Source organism: Mytilus galloprovincialis, chromosome 2, assembly GCF_965363235.1.
Source record: "Mytilus galloprovincialis chromosome 2, xbMytGall1.hap1.1, whole genome shotgun sequence".
Taxonomy (NCBI): domain Eukaryota; kingdom Metazoa; phylum Mollusca; class Bivalvia; order Mytilida; family Mytilidae; genus Mytilus; species Mytilus galloprovincialis.
In genome coordinates, this window is record NC_134839.1 from 3,407,330 (window position 1) to 3,426,829 (window position 19,500).

The window sequence follows — 19,500 nt, forward strand, 5'->3', positions numbered from 1 at the left end:
GCAATTGCTTTTATGCTGTCGCGTATGGCCATCTTTGTGACCCAGATCAGAGACTCCGCCCAGATCAAGCCATAGTATTTTGTTAAACAGGCTCCTGGTCAGTCATTCTTTAACACCTATGTATGTTTTCTAATGCAATACATAGCTTGTACTTTAAAAAAAAGTTAGTGGATTTAAGAAGTTTCAGAATATGTTCTTGTAGATGTATTTTTGTATTTAAAGGGTCAACCGTTTGACTATCAAATAACATAGAAGTCCGAGTGAAAAAAAGTACATTTTTATAAATGCGATTCCGTTTTCCGCCGTTCGTACGATGTTTCAACAAAATATGGATTCATTTCAGTTGTTGATTTAGTATTGAAAATTTAACTGAATTATCTCCTAATAAATACGGTTTTTTATGTTTAATTTGTGTTTCTTTAAGAGGTCAGGTGCTCTTGTTCATTCATAAAATTATCGTTCATTCATACATTTATCGTAAAATCAAAATCACTACACAGGTTAATGCGTAGTGTCAAATTATTACCTGTAATCTAAAAATAGACAAACTTTATTTGCGCAAATAATTTAGCGGAACGAAACCCTTGTTGAAAACACATAACAATAAGTTCGTTTTCCTTTTCTGTCAAAACTCCGTAATATTTATCGATCACCTTACTAATGAAATGGACCCGTCCAAACGTAGTAGATGCCAAGTCGGTCCAGATGAAGAGATATTTACAATTTGGAATTTTCTAGTTTATTAATACATAGATTGAAAAAAAGTACGTCTTTTTAAATATCATGATCAAAACTGGGTTTGCATAACAAATGTCAGATGAAACCATTATCCTCGTCTTTTCAGTGAACAAGTCTACTACGTTTGTTGACACTCGAAGGTCCACCGTGTTAGCAATTTTATTTCACATGTTTTCGAAATATTGAAGATCATTTTTCGCAATGTTTCCTGAAAATTGATAAATATCAAAGCAACGTAGAGCTGTTTGTTCTTGTTCGTATAATAAAATTGAGAATGGAAATGGGGAATTTGTCAAAGAGACAACAACCCGACCATAGAAAAACATACAACAGCAGAATTAAGGTCACCAACAGGTCTTCAATGCAGCGAAAAATTCCCACACCCGGAGGCGTCCTTCAGCTAGCCCCTATACAATATATATATTAGTTCAGTGATAAGGATTTAATGTCATGTTTGTCTGTGATGACCCCCCTTTTCGGGATTGCATGAGAATTGTAGTTATCTCGTACCCACATGCACTTGTTTCTATCCATAGGAAGGTCGACTATCCATATAAAACTATTTATATGGATAATCAACCTTCCTATGGATAGAAACAAGTGCCTGTGCTCGTACCGCATCAGAAGGACACATATCAACTGAGCAATAATGTTTGGAACTTAGTTTTAAAAATGATGACAAAGTAACATTATGAAAATATTTTTATTAAGCTGAAATATACATTTATTCTTTACATGTTTATGTCTTGTAAGATATTTTATTTCTTTCCCGTTTTTTAACATTTGTGTCTGGAAAGTTGAAATGTTTTAACTTAATCATTTGTGTTAATGGTTAAATATAAATTAATAATGAAAATTGTTAAAATTAAATCAATAAAGGAAATTATTGCCAAGGAAGTTACAAACACTACCAGGGGATAATCCATGATGATTTCTTTTTGAGTTATATGTTTCAGCACATGTATATTTGACCCCAACTTTAGCCTGGTAAACGTGTTGTCTCCTTGTGAAATATAAAACATATTAAAAATGACTTTCTGCTAAAGTCTTTTATTTATATAAAGTTAAAACCTTCTTACTTTTAACTAGACAACACTCATGTCAGGTTTAATTCTTGTATATATGTGGATGAAAAATAAAAGTCCCCAAACATTAACATGGCAGCAATTGCTTTTACAGCCTTTAAGGCTTTGATTATTTTTAGATATGGTTTTTAATGTCATAACAGGGTTTCCATAGGGTCAATTTTCTTTTTCATTTCCTCTATTACCAAAATGATATTTGTTTGCCATGTTCAATTTATTAGCCAACTTGCACAAATATATTTTTCTTATTTTAATTTTCCTACTTGCTAACTAAAAATCTATTTACAGCATTGTTGTGTAATCTATTATAATTCATCATATCCATACATGTCAAGTGACATGATATTCGCGTGTAATACACGCTTTTTCAATGGTTTACACGCGAGGATTTTGTCACATGGCGTGTACACGCTTTTCAACACTTTACACGCAATTACACGCATTTTCGTTCTTTTCACTTTGTGGTCGTTAGTGATATCGCTATTCTCGGGTTTTTTCCTTAGTCGGCGATAAATACCGAAAATTTCAAAGTAATTATTTGGCTGCCGTATTGTTTATTTTTCTATATGGACAAACAGTAAAAGGTAAGTAGTTTGTGATTAGTTTTAAAGATTTTGTTACTTTCTTTCAAATTCACTTTACAGGGGAAACTTTCACAGAAAGAGGTCACTTTCAGGCCTGTACCGTCGTCTAAAGCGCCGATTGTTAATTCAAAACGATGTGTACCTGAGACTACTATAACACAAGATTCAATGTTTATAAATTATATTTTGGAGTTCGAGTTGTAATGATCGAGTGACAAGTAACGTATTGTGCATTCTTTGTTGCAATGATCAAAAACAATACATGTGAGAGGAGAAATACAATGTAGCATGTTTATTTAATGGAAATCAAATTTATAAAACATTTTTCTTTCTTAATTTCAGTTTCAAATATAGCCAACAGATTCTACAGGCCATGGGGATGACAATATCACAGAACTGTTGGATCAGCTCTCATAGTACCAGCTATCTTCTGATGAACTACCCAGTTTTGACCAGGCAATAGCAATGGGAGCAATGGCAGAGATAATAGATGACATTTTACATTGCCAAAAAAACAACATAACATTCTTTCAATTATCAATTCCTACTGTGGGAGAGCATTTTCAATTATAAAGAAATATTGACACTGAATTCTGATCAGAACTTGACTATGTTACATTTATATGGTACATTGTTGTATGCTGTTATCAAATAAATGCAACTAAACTTGAAACTGGCAGTTGTTTTGAATATGTGCCTAGTGGTGGTGCTTTAAAAACAACATAAGAGACCACTGTTTAATACAATAAAAGTTCACAGTAGAATATATATTGTTTTTTGTATATTAACAAATTTGTATGTGAAATTATGAACATTACCACATTCATATTAAAAAGTTCGCATCTACGTCACGCGTTTTCACACGCTTTTTGACATGTCATGTCATGTCATGACATGATTTCCCATTGTCAGAGGTTGACATGTATGATCATATCTATTTATTAACCTGCAATGTACAAATGAACATTGACTTTTTAAAAGATACTATAAAATGGCAATATACTGTAAACCAACTTATTTTCACAGATACTTCATTTTGTGGTAGTCCTTGCTAGACAATTTTGCCCCCATATTAATTCACTATTCTCAAATTTTTATTGTGAAGTTACAGGGCCGTCAAGTTTTCATGAAGCAGATGTGTAAGATTTGGCAAAAATTGTAAAGTTCAGGGAGACAAAATGATACATTTAAGGGAAATGCTGTCAAATAGGCATACAAATGCTTGAGTCAAATTGCATTAATGGTAGACTTGACAAGCATTGATGTTATTTCTATCACAGTTGAAAAAAATCCTTGAGGTGACATGTGAAGCCATTTAGCCACACAATTTAATTTAACAATACAATCAACATCTCTATCATTTAGCCCATTGTTACAGATAGCTATATCAAATTTAATCAGTTAATTTCTGATTTCTGTCAAAATCGTAATGTATGACTAGTTTGAATGTGAAATACCAGTATTGTCCTATCAGGGAAAAAGTCAGAGAAACCAGAAATGATATTAACAAGATAGAAATAAAACCACCATATTTCTTTTACCAAACTCTTTCACCAATAATGAATTCAAATCGCCACATTTTTATTTCTTCACAAACTGGTGACTGCCAGTACTAGTGTAAACCAAGGTCATATTTGTCATTAAAATTGATGTTATTGAAATAAGCTTTTCAACATGTCAGTTCTTTTATTTCCCTTTATGATGACTGATGATACAAATTGTCTTATTTCATTTCAGTTATTATTATTGAAGAACTTAAAGACCAGACTTGCTTTCACGGTGATCCAGTTACATTAACATGTGAGGTAAAACAAGAAAACATTGAAGGGATATGGAGCAAAGATGGAAACGAGCTCAAGCCTTCTGAATCTATAAATAAAAGAGTTGAAGGAAGAATTCATAAATTAGTATTTAAAAGTGTTACGACTTATGACAGTGGAAAGTACTCATGTCAGATTAAGGATAAAAATAGCTCAGCACAATTAATAGTAAAGGAAGGTAATCTAAGCAGAATTTAATCAAGTATATAGCTGTTATTTTTAGATATTGTTTTTAATGTCATATGCAGGGTTTCCATATATGTAGCGCAGGGAGTCAATTTTCTTTTTCACCACCTCTTTTGCCAAAATAGTATATTTTTTTTAATATTTACACTTTTCAATTTTGATAAAAGTTGAGATGTAAAAACTATGCTCTAAACATGTGTGTTTTAAAAATGATTGTAAAGTTACAGGGCTGTCAAGTGTTCATGAATCAAATGCCTAAGATTTGGCAAAAATTGTAAAGATCAAGGGGAAAAAATAATACATTTAAGGAAAATGCTGCAAAATAAGCATGAAAATGCTCAAGTCAATTTGCATGAGACTTAAGAGCATTGATGTTTTTTCTATCAAAGATGTCTGTTGTAATAACGAAAACATTTAGAGCAAATCTTGACATGGGGTAAAAATGTTCAATTAGTCTGATCTATCAGCCCTCAAATTTTCACACTTTTGAACAAGCCATTGTTGGGATGCTGCTTCTTAATTGGTAATTTTAAGGAAATTTTGCAGTTTTTTTTATTATCTTGAATATTATAATAGTTAAAGATATATTGTAATTAGCAATAATGTTCAGCAAAGTAAGATCTACAAAAGAGTTTATATGACCAAAATTGTCAATCAACCCCTTAAGGAGTTATTGCTCTTTAAAGACAATTTTACACAATTTGTTCTTCATGTTTGCTTTTATTTAGAAATCTTCTTTACTAAAACTACTGTGCCTAATACTTCTAAACGTCAAATGAATGTTCCTTTAGTAACCTAGTTTATTAATTGTATCTGAATTTTTTATCCATCAATGAACATGGCCACCATGACCAAAAAAAGAACAATGGGGTCAAATGCAGTTTTCGGTTTATATCACATTATCTAAAGTATTAAGAGCAAATCTGACTAAAAAAAAGTTTATCAGGTCAAGATCTATGTGCCTTGAAATTTTCAGACACATCCGACAACCAGTTGATGGGTTGCTGCCCCTATATTGGTATTTTTAGGAAATGTTTCTGTTTTTATACGACCGCAAAAATAGAAAAATTTTTGGTCCTATATTGGTATCACGTTGGCGTTGTCGTCGTCCGAAGACATTTGGTTTCGCACTCTAACTTTAGTAAAAGTAAATAGAAATCTATGAAATTTAAACACAAGGTTTATGACCTTAAAAGAAAGGTTGGGATTGATTTTGGGTGTTTTGGTCCCAACAGTTTAGGAATTAAGGGCCAAAAAGGGCCCAAATAAGCATTTTTCTTGGTTTTTGCACAATAACTTTAGAATAAGTAAACAGAAATCTGTGAAATTTTAACATAAGGTCTATGACCACAAAAGGAATAAGGGGCCAAAAACAGGTCCCAAAATAAGCATTTTTCTTGGTTTTTGCACAATAACTTTAGTTACTGTATAAGTTAATAGAAATCTATGAAATTTTAACACAAAGTTTATGACCACAAAAGGAAGGTTTGGATTGCTTTTGGGAGTTTTGGTCCCAACGAATTAGGGGCAAAAAGGGTCCAAAATTAAACTTTGTTTGATTTCATCAAAAAATGACCTATTGGGGTTCTTTGATATACCGAATCTAAAATCTATTTAGATTCTTAATTTTTGGTCCCGTTTCCAAATTAAGGTTACATTAAGGTCCTAAGGGTCCAAAATTAAACTTAGTTTGATTTTAACAAAAACATATGTACTTAGTTTTTTGGATTATGGGCCCAGTTTTCAAGTTGGTCCAAATCGGGGTCCAAAATTAAACTTTGTTTGATTTCAACAAAAATTTAATATATGGGGTTCTTCAATATGCTGAATCTAACCATGTATTTAGATTTTTAATATTTAGGACCGGTTATCAGATTGGTCCACATTGAGGTCTAAAGGGTCTAAAATTGAACTTTATTTGATTTCAAAAATTGAATTCTTGGGGTTATTTGATATTATGAATCTAACCAGATTTTGGATATTGGAATACCACAAAGGGATGGTAAGAATTGTCTCTGGGAGTTATGGCTCAAACCGTAAAGGAATAAGGTGCAAAAATGGGGGGAAAACGGTTTCCAGGTTAATGGACAATTACTTAAGTACAAAACATAATTTAAAAGCAGTGTAAGGTTGGTAATTGAAACTCATTTTAATAGCTGACCTAAACTACTCTTAAATTATGTATATTGGAAATTTGCCAAAAACTTTTTTATTAATAAATTCCATTGGAAATTTGCCAAAACCTTTAGTTTAATGGACTTCATTGGAAATTTGCCAATTTAAAATGTTGCATTGGAGTTATCTTTCTTTGTCCAGAATAGTAGTCAAATCAACTTAAATCATGACTGTATGACATTTCATATTTTTTGATGTATTTAAATGAGTAGTTATTGTTGAAAACTCCATTAGAAATTTGAATTGAGATCATTTTTGGAATAAGGGAAAGGGGGAGATGAAAAAAAATTGGTGGGGTTCAATTTTACTTATTTCAGATTTCAGAAATGAAAAAGAAATTTCTTCAAATATCAAAGGATTAATATTCAACAGCATAGTGAATTGCTCAAAAGCAAAAAAAACATTTTAAGTTCATTAGACCACATTAATTCTGTGTCAGAAACCTATGCTATGTCAACTATTTAATCACAATCCAAATTCAGAGCTGTATCCAGTTTGAATGTTGTGTCCATACTAGCCCCAACCATTCAGGGTTCGACCTCTGTGGTCGTATAAAGCTGCACCCTGCAGAGCATCTGGTTGGTTATTATCTTGAAAATCATAATAGAAAAAGATAAACTGTCAACAGCAAAATTGTTCAGCAAAGTAAGATCTACAAATAAGTCAACTTGACCAAAATTGTCAATTGACCCCTATAAGGACTTATTGCCCTTTAGGACAAATTTACAATATTTGTTTATGTCTTCTAACTTTAAAAATCTTCTCATTTGAATCTTGTATGCATTTTGTATTTTATTTCCTTGTATGTCAAGAAATAAAGCCACTATGGGTAAAATGGAAAATATGGGTAAAATGCATTGATTTGCTTTTGAAGTACATGTTTATATGGTCCAAGGACACAGTTATCGTCCTTTGGTTTTTGTTGCCTACCAATATAGTTCCTAGTGTGAACAGTGTATAACTTTCATTTTTTATTTGTTACACTTACCCAATTTATTTCTTGACATTCAATGCATCAAATATTAAAAAGGGGGATGTAATTACATGTTAAAAAAAATTGGGTACTGAATCTTTATGTTAAGTAGTGATTTGGTCCAGTTAAAAATGTCCAAATTTTATTGCGTCTGAAGCTGTCAAACTGAATTTTAGACCCCCTTAACACTGAATTGTCAACATTTTGAGTTAGAGTTGGTAGAAGTTTCTATAAATTTGATATAATTTGTCCCACTAGTAGTACAGTTAACTGTAAAATCTTTTTGAGAAAGAGCAGGTGCGATTTTTTTTAATTTGTATTTATTGTCTTAAAGAAATGCACTATGAAATAACTGTGTTCTCTGGCCTATGACAGATACAAAGAACATTTAAATGGTATTTTTAAGCCACTAATTGATATATATATTGAAAAAGCAAAAATAAATCATTGATGAAAGATTGAAGCAGAAAATAACAGTTGAGTGATTAAGGCTCTTGAGAGCCTCTTGTTAATAAGTCCATTGTTACAAATAGCTATATCAAATGCTATCAGCTTAATTACATATTTTTGTCAATATTGTAATGTAAGATGTGTTTAATGAGGAAATCATGAATTGTCTGACCAATTGACAGTCACAGAAACCAGAAATAAATTAAACAAGATGGACATCAAACCAGCATATTTCTTTTCCAAAACTCTTTTCACCAATAATGAATTCAAATCGCCACATTATTATTTTTTATACAAAATGGTGACTGCTTGTGTAAATCTTGTCACATATGTCATTAGATTGATGTAATTAAAATAAGCTTTTCAACACCTCAGCTCTATTAAATCCCTTTATAATGGCCTTCATGATGATACAAATTGTCTTATTTCATTTCAGTTATTATTAGTGAAGAACTTAAAGACCAGACTTGCTTTCACGGTGATCCAGTTACATTAACATGTGAGGTAAAACAAGAAAACATTGAAGGGATATGGAGCAAAGATGGAAAGGAGCTTAAGCCTTCTGAATCTATAAATATAACAGTTGATGGGAGAATTCATAAATTAGTATTTAAAAGTGTTACAACTTATGACAGTGGAAAGTACTCATGTCAGATTAAGGATAAAAATAGCTCAGCACAATTAACAGTAAATGAAGGTAAAAGATATTATAAAAATTTACAAATATTTGAGTATTGGCAACCCATCAATTAAAATTATTGTTTCCATAAATGTTGAAAATGTAATAGTTGATTGTTAAGAAGTGATTATTTCAAAAATGATCTAAAGAGCCATTTGACCTATTGTTAGCATAGTACAGGTAATAACAGGTATTATAATATTTTTCAATATTTTACAGTATTATTATTTGATTGGCTAATATAATAGGAAATCAGAAATCATAGTTTAATTTTAATTTTTGTCTAAAAATTTGCAGGAGCTGTGAATAACCCTGACAAATTGGGAGCCTTCTTCAAACAACCCTATTATTCCCCAGTGAATATAACCCTTAGAATAGGATCCCAGTTACCAGTCCACTATAGTCGCCGTCAGCTGAAATTTGTAGCGGTTATCGGTAAAAATAATCTAAACTATCAACCTTGTTCACTCGTGATATAGTTTTTGACCGGATTTTTGTGACAAAAATGTCGGTTATTGATTTGGGGATGTACGGTGGGTGGCCAGGCGGGCGGCAATCAAATGGTGTCCGTGCATTAACTCATGAACCGTTCAACCAAAGCTTTTAAAATTTTAATATGTTGTTACTGACATCTAAATGAAGGTCAAGTTCAATAATGGCGATTTTGACTTTTACCGTTCAGGAATTAGGGTTCTTGAAAGATTGAAAAATGGAGTTTCCAGTCGTGTCCGTGCATTTACGCATGAACTGTTCTACCAAAGCTTCCCAAATTTTAATATGTTTTTACCGATGACAAAATGGAGGTCAAGGTCAATAATGACGATTTTGACTTTTATGGTTCAGGAGTTATGGTTCTTGAAAGATTGAAAAATGGAGTTTCCAGTCGTGTCCGTGCATTTACGCATGAACTGTTCTACCAAAGCTTCCCAAATTTTAATATATTGTTACCGATGACAAAATGGAGGTCAAGTTCAATAATGACGATTTTGACTTTTACGGTTCAGGAGTTATGGTTCTTGAAAGATTGAAAAATGAAGTTTTCAGTCGTGTCCGTGCATTTACGCATGAACTGTTCTACCAAAGCTTCCCAAATTTTAATATATATTGTTACTGATGACAAAATGGAGGTCAAGTTGAATAATGAAGATTTTGACTTTTAACGTTCAGGAGTTATGGTTCTTGAAAGATTGAAAAATGGTGTTTCCAGTTGTGTCCGTGCATTTTCTCATAAACCATTCATCTAAAGCTTTTGAAATTTTTATATGTTGTTACTGATGACAAAATAGAGGTCGAGTTCAATAATGACGATTTTGACTTATACTGTTCAGGAGTTATGGTTCTTGAAAGATTGAAAAATGGAGTTTCCAGTCGTGTCCGTGTATTTACACATGAACTGTTCTACCAAAGCTTCCCAAATTTTAATATGTTGTTACTGATGTCAAAATGGAGGTCAAGTTGAATAATGAAGATTTTGACTTTTAACGTTCAGGAGTTATGGTTCTTGAAAGATTGAAAAATGGTGTTTCCAGTTGTGTCCGTGCATTTTCTCATAAACCATTCATCTAAAGCTTTTGAAATTTTTATATGTTGTTACTGATGACAAAATAGAGGTCAAGTTCAATAATGACGATTTTGACTTATACCGTTCAGGAGTTATGGTTCTTGAAAGATTGAAAAATGGAGTTTCCAGTCGTGTCCGTGTATTTACACATGAACTGTTCTACCAAAGCTTCCCAAATTTTAATATGTTGTTACTGATGTCAAAATGGAGGTCAAGTTCAATAATGAAGATTTTGACTTTTACCGTTCAGGTAGGTCAATAGTGGTTTTTCTTTTGACGATTTATGAATGGAATATAAGAAAAACTATATCTCGAGTGAACGTGATTGATAGTTAAGATTATATTTTCCGATAACCGCAACAAATATCAGCTGACAGCGACTATACCTACAAATGAAGTTCCTAAATAAATCTACCTTTTATTTAATTGAAAAATGTGTTTGACGATGCTTAAAATTATAGTTTATCTAAAGGGTATTCATTAAACTTTCAACTTCTGGTAAATTGTAAGAGATTCTGAAATGTGTATGGTTGATGATTGTCTCATCAGAAAACAGAGCTATACATTAAAGACTTTCAAAGCAATGTTTTGAACTATTTATTTATAAAATCTATTTATGATAGAAGTTTTCATGTCAAAGTTGTACCATTGGTTTTCCTGTTTAAATGGTTTTACACTAGTGATTTTTGGGGCCCTTTATAGCTTGTTGTTAATTGTGAGCCAAGGCTCCGTGTCCAAGACCGTACTTTGACCTATAATGGTTTACTTTTATAAATTGTGACTTTAATGAAGAGTTGTCTCATTGACAGTCATACCACATCTTCCTATATCTATAAATCAGTGACTTATATAATAGAAAGTCATTATTTTGTTTAAATTTCATGCCAAAGACATCAACTAACTGGAGCTGGATGGTATTAAGGGTTACTTTTTATTTCACTGCACTCACTTCACACTAACAACCTTTCACTGAAGCAATGAGTTAAAAAAATTACCAGTTGATGTTGAACAGTTTGTGGGAGAAGAATTCAAACTACAATTTTGTAAACTGTTTTAGCCATTGCTATTGTGATACCCAAAGGACACTGGATAAACACAGTAAATGGAATTTATTTCAATGTGCTGCATTAGAATGGAGATAACTGTATTATATTTTAAGCTTGGTCTTTGTAAATTTTGCAACAGTAAAATCTTCAATTAAGCTTAATTATAGGAAACATTTTAGAAAATGAATAAAATGTAGACATTCAATAGATTTTAATAAGACAAAAACTTGAATGCAAGTAAACCAAAAGATATCTCATGATCCATTTATGTTCCACAATCATTATACTCCTGATTTTAAAAAGTGGGAGTATACTGTTTTACCTCTGTCTGTCCTTCCATCCATCTGTCTGTCAGATGAATATTTGTTGTCGCAAGTAACAAGGTATCTGACTGACAAAAACAATATTGAAGAACAATGCCAATGGATGCCATAAAACGGAAATGAAGACAATTACAATACAGGACTAATTCCAGGTTTGCCAATTGAATACAATAAAAATTAATAATTCCAGGCGGGTGACAATAAATCTTTTATAGTAAAAACCAAACATTGTAGCGCATGTAATGAACACTTCTCTTCCAAATCTCACCACCTCTCCCTATCAGTTTCAAAAAGAAAAGTCACTTCTCCATATGATTATGAAGTAGTGTGAGCCCTGAGATAATGGTATAATTAGTAATTAATTACCAATCATTGAGACAAAGCACCGACCCACAGTGACACCCTCCCCAATACCAAAAAAAGATATTTTAATTCATAATATACAAGACAATTACATTTATTATTAAAAATGTTGTTCACCAGTGACACTATATGTCACAATGAAACAAGCTAACCTTACACCAAAAGCACATTCATTTTGTATCTTACTGAGATATGAAATATTTCAAGTAAAAGTAGGACCTGGAATTTAGGTTGTGGACCTTTCAGCTTGGAGTTTCAAAGGTTCTGGACCTTCTAGTACCAAATGTTTATACCCCTGTGGTCCTTATAAGGTTTTCAACGAAAAGATGAGATGTCATACCATATATGTCAAGCTGTGGATTATCAACCTTTTTAATAAGTTTTAGGTGGATTGAAGTTTTTTTCATTTTGATTGCAAATAATCAGAGGAGGTTTTAATTGAAAAAATCTTTCTTATAATAGACATAGAGAATATTTTTAACAGCATAAATCATCATCGATACAAGGTCAGATATTTAGTAAAATGGCAAAAATCATCAGTTGTTTTTTGGGAAAAGTTATTGCCATTTAAATGATGATTTTGAATGATTTAAATGTTTCCCTATTATCTTTAAAGCCATAAAAACTATAATAAACTGAAACTTTGAACAGCTGAAATCAACAGAAACATAATTTCTTCAAATTACTTACAGTGCAGTCCGGTGTATCCATGCACCTAAGACTAATATGACTTCACTTCATTCAACTGATAAAACCAATAATTGGATAATATTGTGTGAACACATAATCATTTGTAACAAACTTTTAATTCAAAAAATCTTCTATCTTCTGTTTGTATGGTTTATCACTCTCAAGATTTTGTGTAAATTGTGTGTCCAAAATTAGGAAACCCCGGTTTTGAGAGTTCCTCCAATGTCTGGTAATATTGTGCATGCCTTTCAAAAATAGCTTTATTTTTAATAAAGGAAAGACTTTATACTACGAAATATAGTTGAATTTGAACCACACACACTGCCAAGGATGAAGAGAAAAAATTATCTCAATATGATTTAAATTTTACTTAAATAAACTAATTTTATCTGATGATGTAATTTTTAGCTCACCTGGCCCAAAGGGCCAAGTGAGCCTTTCTCATCACTTGGCGTCCGTCATCTGTTGTCCTTAACTTTTACAAAAATCTTCTCCTCTAAAACTACTGGGCTAAATTTAACCAAACTTGGCCTCAATCATCATTGGGGTATTTAGTTTAAAAAATGTGTCTGGTTACCTGTCCAACCAACCAAGAAGGCCACCATGGCTAAAAATAGAACATGTAGATTTTGGCTTATATCTCTGAAACCAAAGCATTTAGAGCAAATCTGACACAGGGTTAAATTGTTTATCAGGTCAAGATCTATCTGCCCTGAATTTTTAGACCAATCGGACAATCCGTTGTTGGGTTGCTGTCCCTGAATTGGTAAATTTAAGGAAATTTTGCTGTTTTTTAGCTCACCTGGCCCGAAGGGCCACGTGAGCTTTTCTCATCACTTTGCGTATGGCGTATGGCATCGTCTTGTTGTTGTCATCGTCTGTCGTCGCTAACTTTTACAAAAATCTTCTCCTCTGAAACTACTGGGCCAAATTAAACCAAACTTGGCCACAATCATCATTGGGGTATCTAGTTTAAAAAATGTGTCCGGTGACCTGGCCAACCAACCAAGATGGCCACCATGGCTAAAAATAGAACATAGGGGTAAAATGCAGTTTTTGGCTTATAACTCAAAAACCAAAGCATTTAGAGCAAATCTGACATAGGGTTAATTTGTTTATCAGGTCAAGAAGATCTATCTGCCCTGACATTTTCAGATGAATCGGATAACCTGTTGTAGGGTTGCTGTCCCTGAATTGGTAATTTTAAGGAAATTTTACTGTTTTTGGTTTTTATCTTGAATATTATTATAGATAGAGATAAACTATAAACAGCAATAATGTTCAGCAAAGTAAGATCTACAAATAAGGCAAACATGACCAAAATGGTCAGTTGACCCCTTAAGGAGTAATGGCCCTTTATAGTAAATTTTTACAATTTTTCGTATATTTTTGTAATCTTTTAAAAAAATCTTCTCCTCTGAAACTACTTTGACAAATTTAACCAAACTTGTCCATAATCATCATTAGGGTATCTAGTTTTAAAATTGTGTCTGATGACCCGGCCCACGAACCAAGATGGCAAACATGGCTAAAAATAGTACATAGGGTAAATTGCAGTTTTTGGCTCATATCTCTGAAACCAAAGCATAAAGAGCAAATCTGACAGGTTAACATTTTTCACAATGTCAACATCTGTCTGCTCTGAAATTTTCAGACCATTCAGGCAACAGGTTGTTGGGTTGCTGTCCCTGATTTGGTAATTTTCAGAAATTTTTTATTAGCTCACCTGGCCCAAAGGGCCAAGTGAGCTTTTCCCATCACTTGGCGTCCGTCGTCCGTCGTCCGTCGTCGTCTGGCGTCGTTAACTTTTACAAAAATCTTCTCCTCTGAAACTACTGGGCCAAATTACACCAAACTTGGCCAAAATCATCATTGGGGTATCTAGTTTAAAAAATGTGTCCGGTGACCCGGCCAACCATCCAAGATGGCCGCCATGGCTAAAAATAGAACATAGGGGTAAAATGCAGTTTTTGGCTTATAACTCAAAAACCAAAGCATTTAGAGCAAATCTGACATGGGGTAAACTTGTGTAACAGGTCAAGATCTATCTGCCCTGAAATTTTCAGATAAATCGGATAACCTGTTGTTGGGTTGCTGCCCCTGAATTAGTAATTTTAAGGAAATTTTGCTGTTTTTGGTTATTATCTTGAATATTTTTATAGATAGAAATAAACTGTAAACAGCAATAATGTTCAGCAAAGTAATATTTGCAAATAAGTCAACATGACCGAAATGGTCAGTTGACCCCTTTAGGAGTTATTGCCCTTTATAGTCAATTTTTAACCATTTTTCGTAAATCTTAGTAATCTTTTACAAAAATCTTCTCCTCTGAAACTACTTGGCCAAATCAATCCAAACTTGGCCACAACCATCTTTGGGGTATGTAGTTTGAAAAATGTGTCCAATGATCCAGCCATCCAATCAAGATGGCCGCCATGGCTAAAAATAGAACCTTGGGTAAAATGCAGTTTTTGGCTTATAACTCAAAAACCAAAGCATTTAGAGTAAATCTGACATGATGTAAATTTGTTTATCAGGTCAAGATCTACCTGCCCTGAAATTTTCAGATGAATTTGACAACCCAGTTTTGGGTTGCTGCCCCAGAATAAGTAATTTTAATGAAATTTTGCTGTTTTTGGTTATTATCTTGAATATTATTATAGATAGAGATAAACTGTAAACAGCAATAATGTTCAGCAAAAAAAGATTTACAAATAAGTCAACATGACCGAAATGGTCAGTTGACCCCTTTAGGAGTTATTGCCCTTAATAGTCAATTTTTAACCATTTTTCGTAAATCTTAGTAATCTTTTACATCTTCTCCTCTGAAACTACTTGGCCAAATTACACCAAACTTGGCCAAAATCATCATTGGGGTATCTTGTTTAAAAAAATGTGTCCGGTGACCCGGCCAACCATTCAAGATGGCCGCCATGGCTAAAAATAGAACATAGGGGTAAAATGCAGTTTTGGGCTTATAACTCAAAAACCAAAGCATTTAGAGCAAATCTGGCAAGGAGTAAAATTGTGTAACAGGTCAAGATCTATCTGCCTTGAAATTTTCAGATAAATCGGATAACCTGTTGTTGGGTTGCTGCCCCTGAATTAGTAATTTTAAGGAAATTTTGCTGTTTTTGGTTATTATCTTGAATATTGTTATAGATAGAGATAACTTGTAAACAGCAATAATGTTCAGCTAAATAAGATCTAGAAATAAGTCAACATGACCAAAATCGTCAGTTGACCCCTTAAGGAGTTGTTGCCCATTTTATTCAATTTTTAACAATTTTCACTAATTTGGTAAATTTTTGTAAATTTTTACAAAATATTTTTCACTGTATCTAAAGGTCCAAGTTTATTATAGATAGAGAAAATTCTAAGTACCAAGAATGTTCAGTAAAGTAAGATCTACAAACACATTACTATCAGCAAAACACAATTTTGTCATGAATCCATCCGTGTCCTTTGTTTAATATGCACATAGACCAAGGTGAGCGACACAGGCTCTTTAGAGCCTCTAGTTTGGTTATTATCTTGAATATTATTATTTATCATATATTTAGTACAAAATACAGCAATTTTGTATATCTAATAAAGGTGCTTTTTTCCGGTCTGTATCACCTACCCTGTATCGCATACCCTGTATCGCATAGCTAAACCCGTAGCGCATACCCCGTATCGCATAGCAAAATCCGTATCGCATACCTGGCGTGACGTCATGATTAGAATGACATCAACGTTTGACCTATGTCGTCCAGTTGCCGCATTTTCAGGCTTACGGAAAAAATGATTTCTAATAAAAAAAAAAGTCCTATCATTTCAACTAAAATCGATTTTTTTCCCCAAATATTTATTACCCTGTAACTTGACGAGCGATTTTTATATAAAATAGTACAATAAAATGTAGAAATATCTGAAGTTTTATTGTTTATTTGGTCATAATTCTCGTGAAGTTTGTTTCTGCACAAATGCATTTTTTTACTATTTCAATTTGGTTTTAAAAAATATATGATAAACAGAATAATACATGGCAAAATCCGTATCACACACCGTATCACCCTCGACCAATATCATCCCTCGGGCCTAAAGGCCCTTGTGCTGATATTGGTATCTCGTGATGATACGGCATATGATACGGATTTTGCCATGTATTATTCTCTATAGGACGCCTCCGGGTGCGGGAATTTCTCGCTACATTGAAGACCTGTTGGTGACCCTCTGCTGTTGTTTTTTATTTGGGCGGGTTGTTGTCTCTTTGACACATTCCTCATTTCCATTCTCAATTTTAATATTATTATAGATAGAGATAAACTGTAAATAGCAATAATGTACAGCAAAATAAGACCTAAAAATAAGTCAACATGAACAAAATGATCGATTGACCCCTTAAGGAGGTATTGCCTTAGAGACAATTTTTAACAATTTTCATAAATTTTGTAAATTTTTACAAAATAATTTCCACTGTAACTACTTGGCCAAGTTCATTATAGATAGAGATAATTGTAATCAGCAAGAATGTTCAGTAAAGTAAGATCTACAAACACATCACCATTGTATAGGTAACATGTTTCAGTAACTGAAAGTGATTTTCAAACCTCTCAACTATCCACTTGGTGTTTCTTAATTCTTTGCAATTTTACTGCAACAATAAAGATTGAAATAAAAATTTTAGTCAAGGATTTGTCAGTTATTACGAAGAGAATAATTTTGTATACTGTCTGAAGCCTTTTGATTTTTAGTTGTAGTATGTAGCAGTTTTTAAGTCTGTCGTATACCCGATGAAGATATGAAGCGATACGGAGTAAATGTACATGAGACAATATAAATATCAATACATGGAAATAAAACCAATAAAATTACTGAATAGAAATGAAACATTATGTCTAGGATTTCTCAACCTTTACTGAGAGGAATAATTTGATTTTTGTTTGCTTTAAGATTTTTATATCTTTTGTCAAACGAATTTTAGGAAGAGATATAGTGTTTCATTTGTCCATCACAAAATTAAAGTCCATCTATCTAGTTTAAACATATTTATTTATAGTGGATTGGGAAACAAGTTATTGCAACTTATATAAATTCCTTCCCAATATGCGGGTGCGAGTGCTGCATTGTAGCGGCCTTAGCCTTCTCTTTTTAGCTCACCTGACCTGAAAGGTCAAGTGAGCTTTTCTCATCACTTGGCATCCGTCGTCCGGCGTCCTGCTTCCATCGTCCGTAAACTTTTACAAAAATCTTCTCCTCTGAAACTACTGGGCCAAATTTAACCAAACTTGGCCACAATCATCCTTCGGGTATCTAGTTTAAAAAATGTGTCCGATGACCTGGCCATCAAACCAAGATGGCCACCATGGCTAAAAATAGAACACAGGGGTAAAATGTATATTTTGGCTTATATCTTTAAAACCAAAGCATTTAGAGCAAATCTGACATGGGGTAAAATTGTTGATCAGGTCAAGATCTATCTACCCTCAAATTTTCAGAAGAATCGGACAACCTGTTGTGAATTGGTAATTTTAAGAAAATTTTGCAGTTTTTGTTTATTATCTTGAATACTATTATAGATAGAGATAAACTGTAAACAGCAATAATGTTCAGCAAAATAAGACCTACAAATAAGTCAACATGACCAAAATTGTCAGTCAACCCCTATAGGAGTTATTGCCCTTTATAGTCAATTTTAACAACTTTTTCGTCATTTTTAACCGGATTTTTGTGACAAAAATGTCGGTCATTGATTTTGGGATGTATGGCGGGCGGCCAAGCGGTCGGGCAGTTGGGCGGCCGGGGGAACGGCAATCAAATGTTGTCCGTGCATTAATTCATGAACCGTTCAACCAAAGCTTTTAAAATTTTAATATATTGTTACTGACAACTAAATGAAGGTCAAGCTCAATAATGGCGATTTTGACTTTTACCGTTCAGGAGTTATGGTTCTTGAAAGATTGAAAAATGGAGTTTCCAGTCGTGTCCGTGCATTTACGCAAGAACTGTTCTACCAAAGCTTCCCAAATTTTAATATGTTGTTACTGATGACAAAATGGAGGTCAAGTTCAATAATGACGATTTTGACTTTTACGGTTCATGAGTTATGGTTCTTGAAAAATGGTGTTTCCGGTCGTGTCCGTGCATTTTCTCATGAACCATTCAACCAAAGCTTTTGAAATTTGTATATGTTGTTACTGATGACAAAATAGAGGTCAAGTTCTATAATGACGATTTTGACTTTTACCGTTCAGGCGTTATGGTTCTTGAAAGATTGTAAAATTGCGTTTCCATTCACGTTGTTGCATTTACTTATGAACCATTCAATCTAAGTTTTTCAAATTTTAATATGTTGATACTGATGACAAAATGGAGGTCAAATTTGATATTGACGATTTTCACTTTCACCATTCATCAGTAATGGTTCTTGTGATATTGCCAGGACACAAATAAATATTAATAAATCCAGTTTGCTGTCGTTGTGACAGCCTCTTGTTGGTAACTTGTACAAAAATCTTCTTTTCTGAAACTACTGGGCCAAATTTAAACTAACTTGGCCACAATCATAATTGTGGTATATAGTTTTAAAAATGTGTCCGATGACCCCACCTACCAAACAAAATGGTGGACATGGCTAAAATTAAAACATAGTGGTAAAATGCAGGTTTTGCTTTATATCTTTGAAACTAAGACATTAAGGGCAAATCTTTCAAGATTTAAATGTCCATCAGAATCCCCTCCCCTTGTACAAAAATCTTCTCTGAAACTACTGAGCCAAATTTAACCAAACTTGGTCACAATCATCATTGGGGTATCTTGTTTAAAAAATGTGTTCGGTTACC

The 19,500-nt window shown here is 33.0% G+C and overlaps 1 protein-coding gene and 1 long non-coding RNA gene across 2 annotated transcripts in view; both read left to right on the forward strand.

The window, feature by feature from the left end:
• Positions 1–19,500, forward strand: part of LOC143062698 (obscurin-like protein 1) — a 198,541-nt gene that overhangs the window by 45,401 nt on the left and 133,640 nt on the right. The window contains exons 13-14 of the mRNA XM_076234448.1: positions 4,145–4,405; positions 8,448–8,708. Of these exons, the coding sequence (XP_076090563.1) occupies positions 4,145–4,405; positions 8,448–8,708 (522 nt within the window). The remainder of the gene's footprint in view (positions 1–4,144; positions 4,406–8,447; positions 8,709–19,500) is intronic.
• LOC143062080 (uncharacterized) lies at positions 2,145–3,175 on the forward strand. Its single transcript, XR_012974531.1, has 2 exons — positions 2,145–2,407; positions 2,750–3,175. It is a non-coding gene; the product is annotated as an uncharacterized LOC143062080 (long non-coding RNA).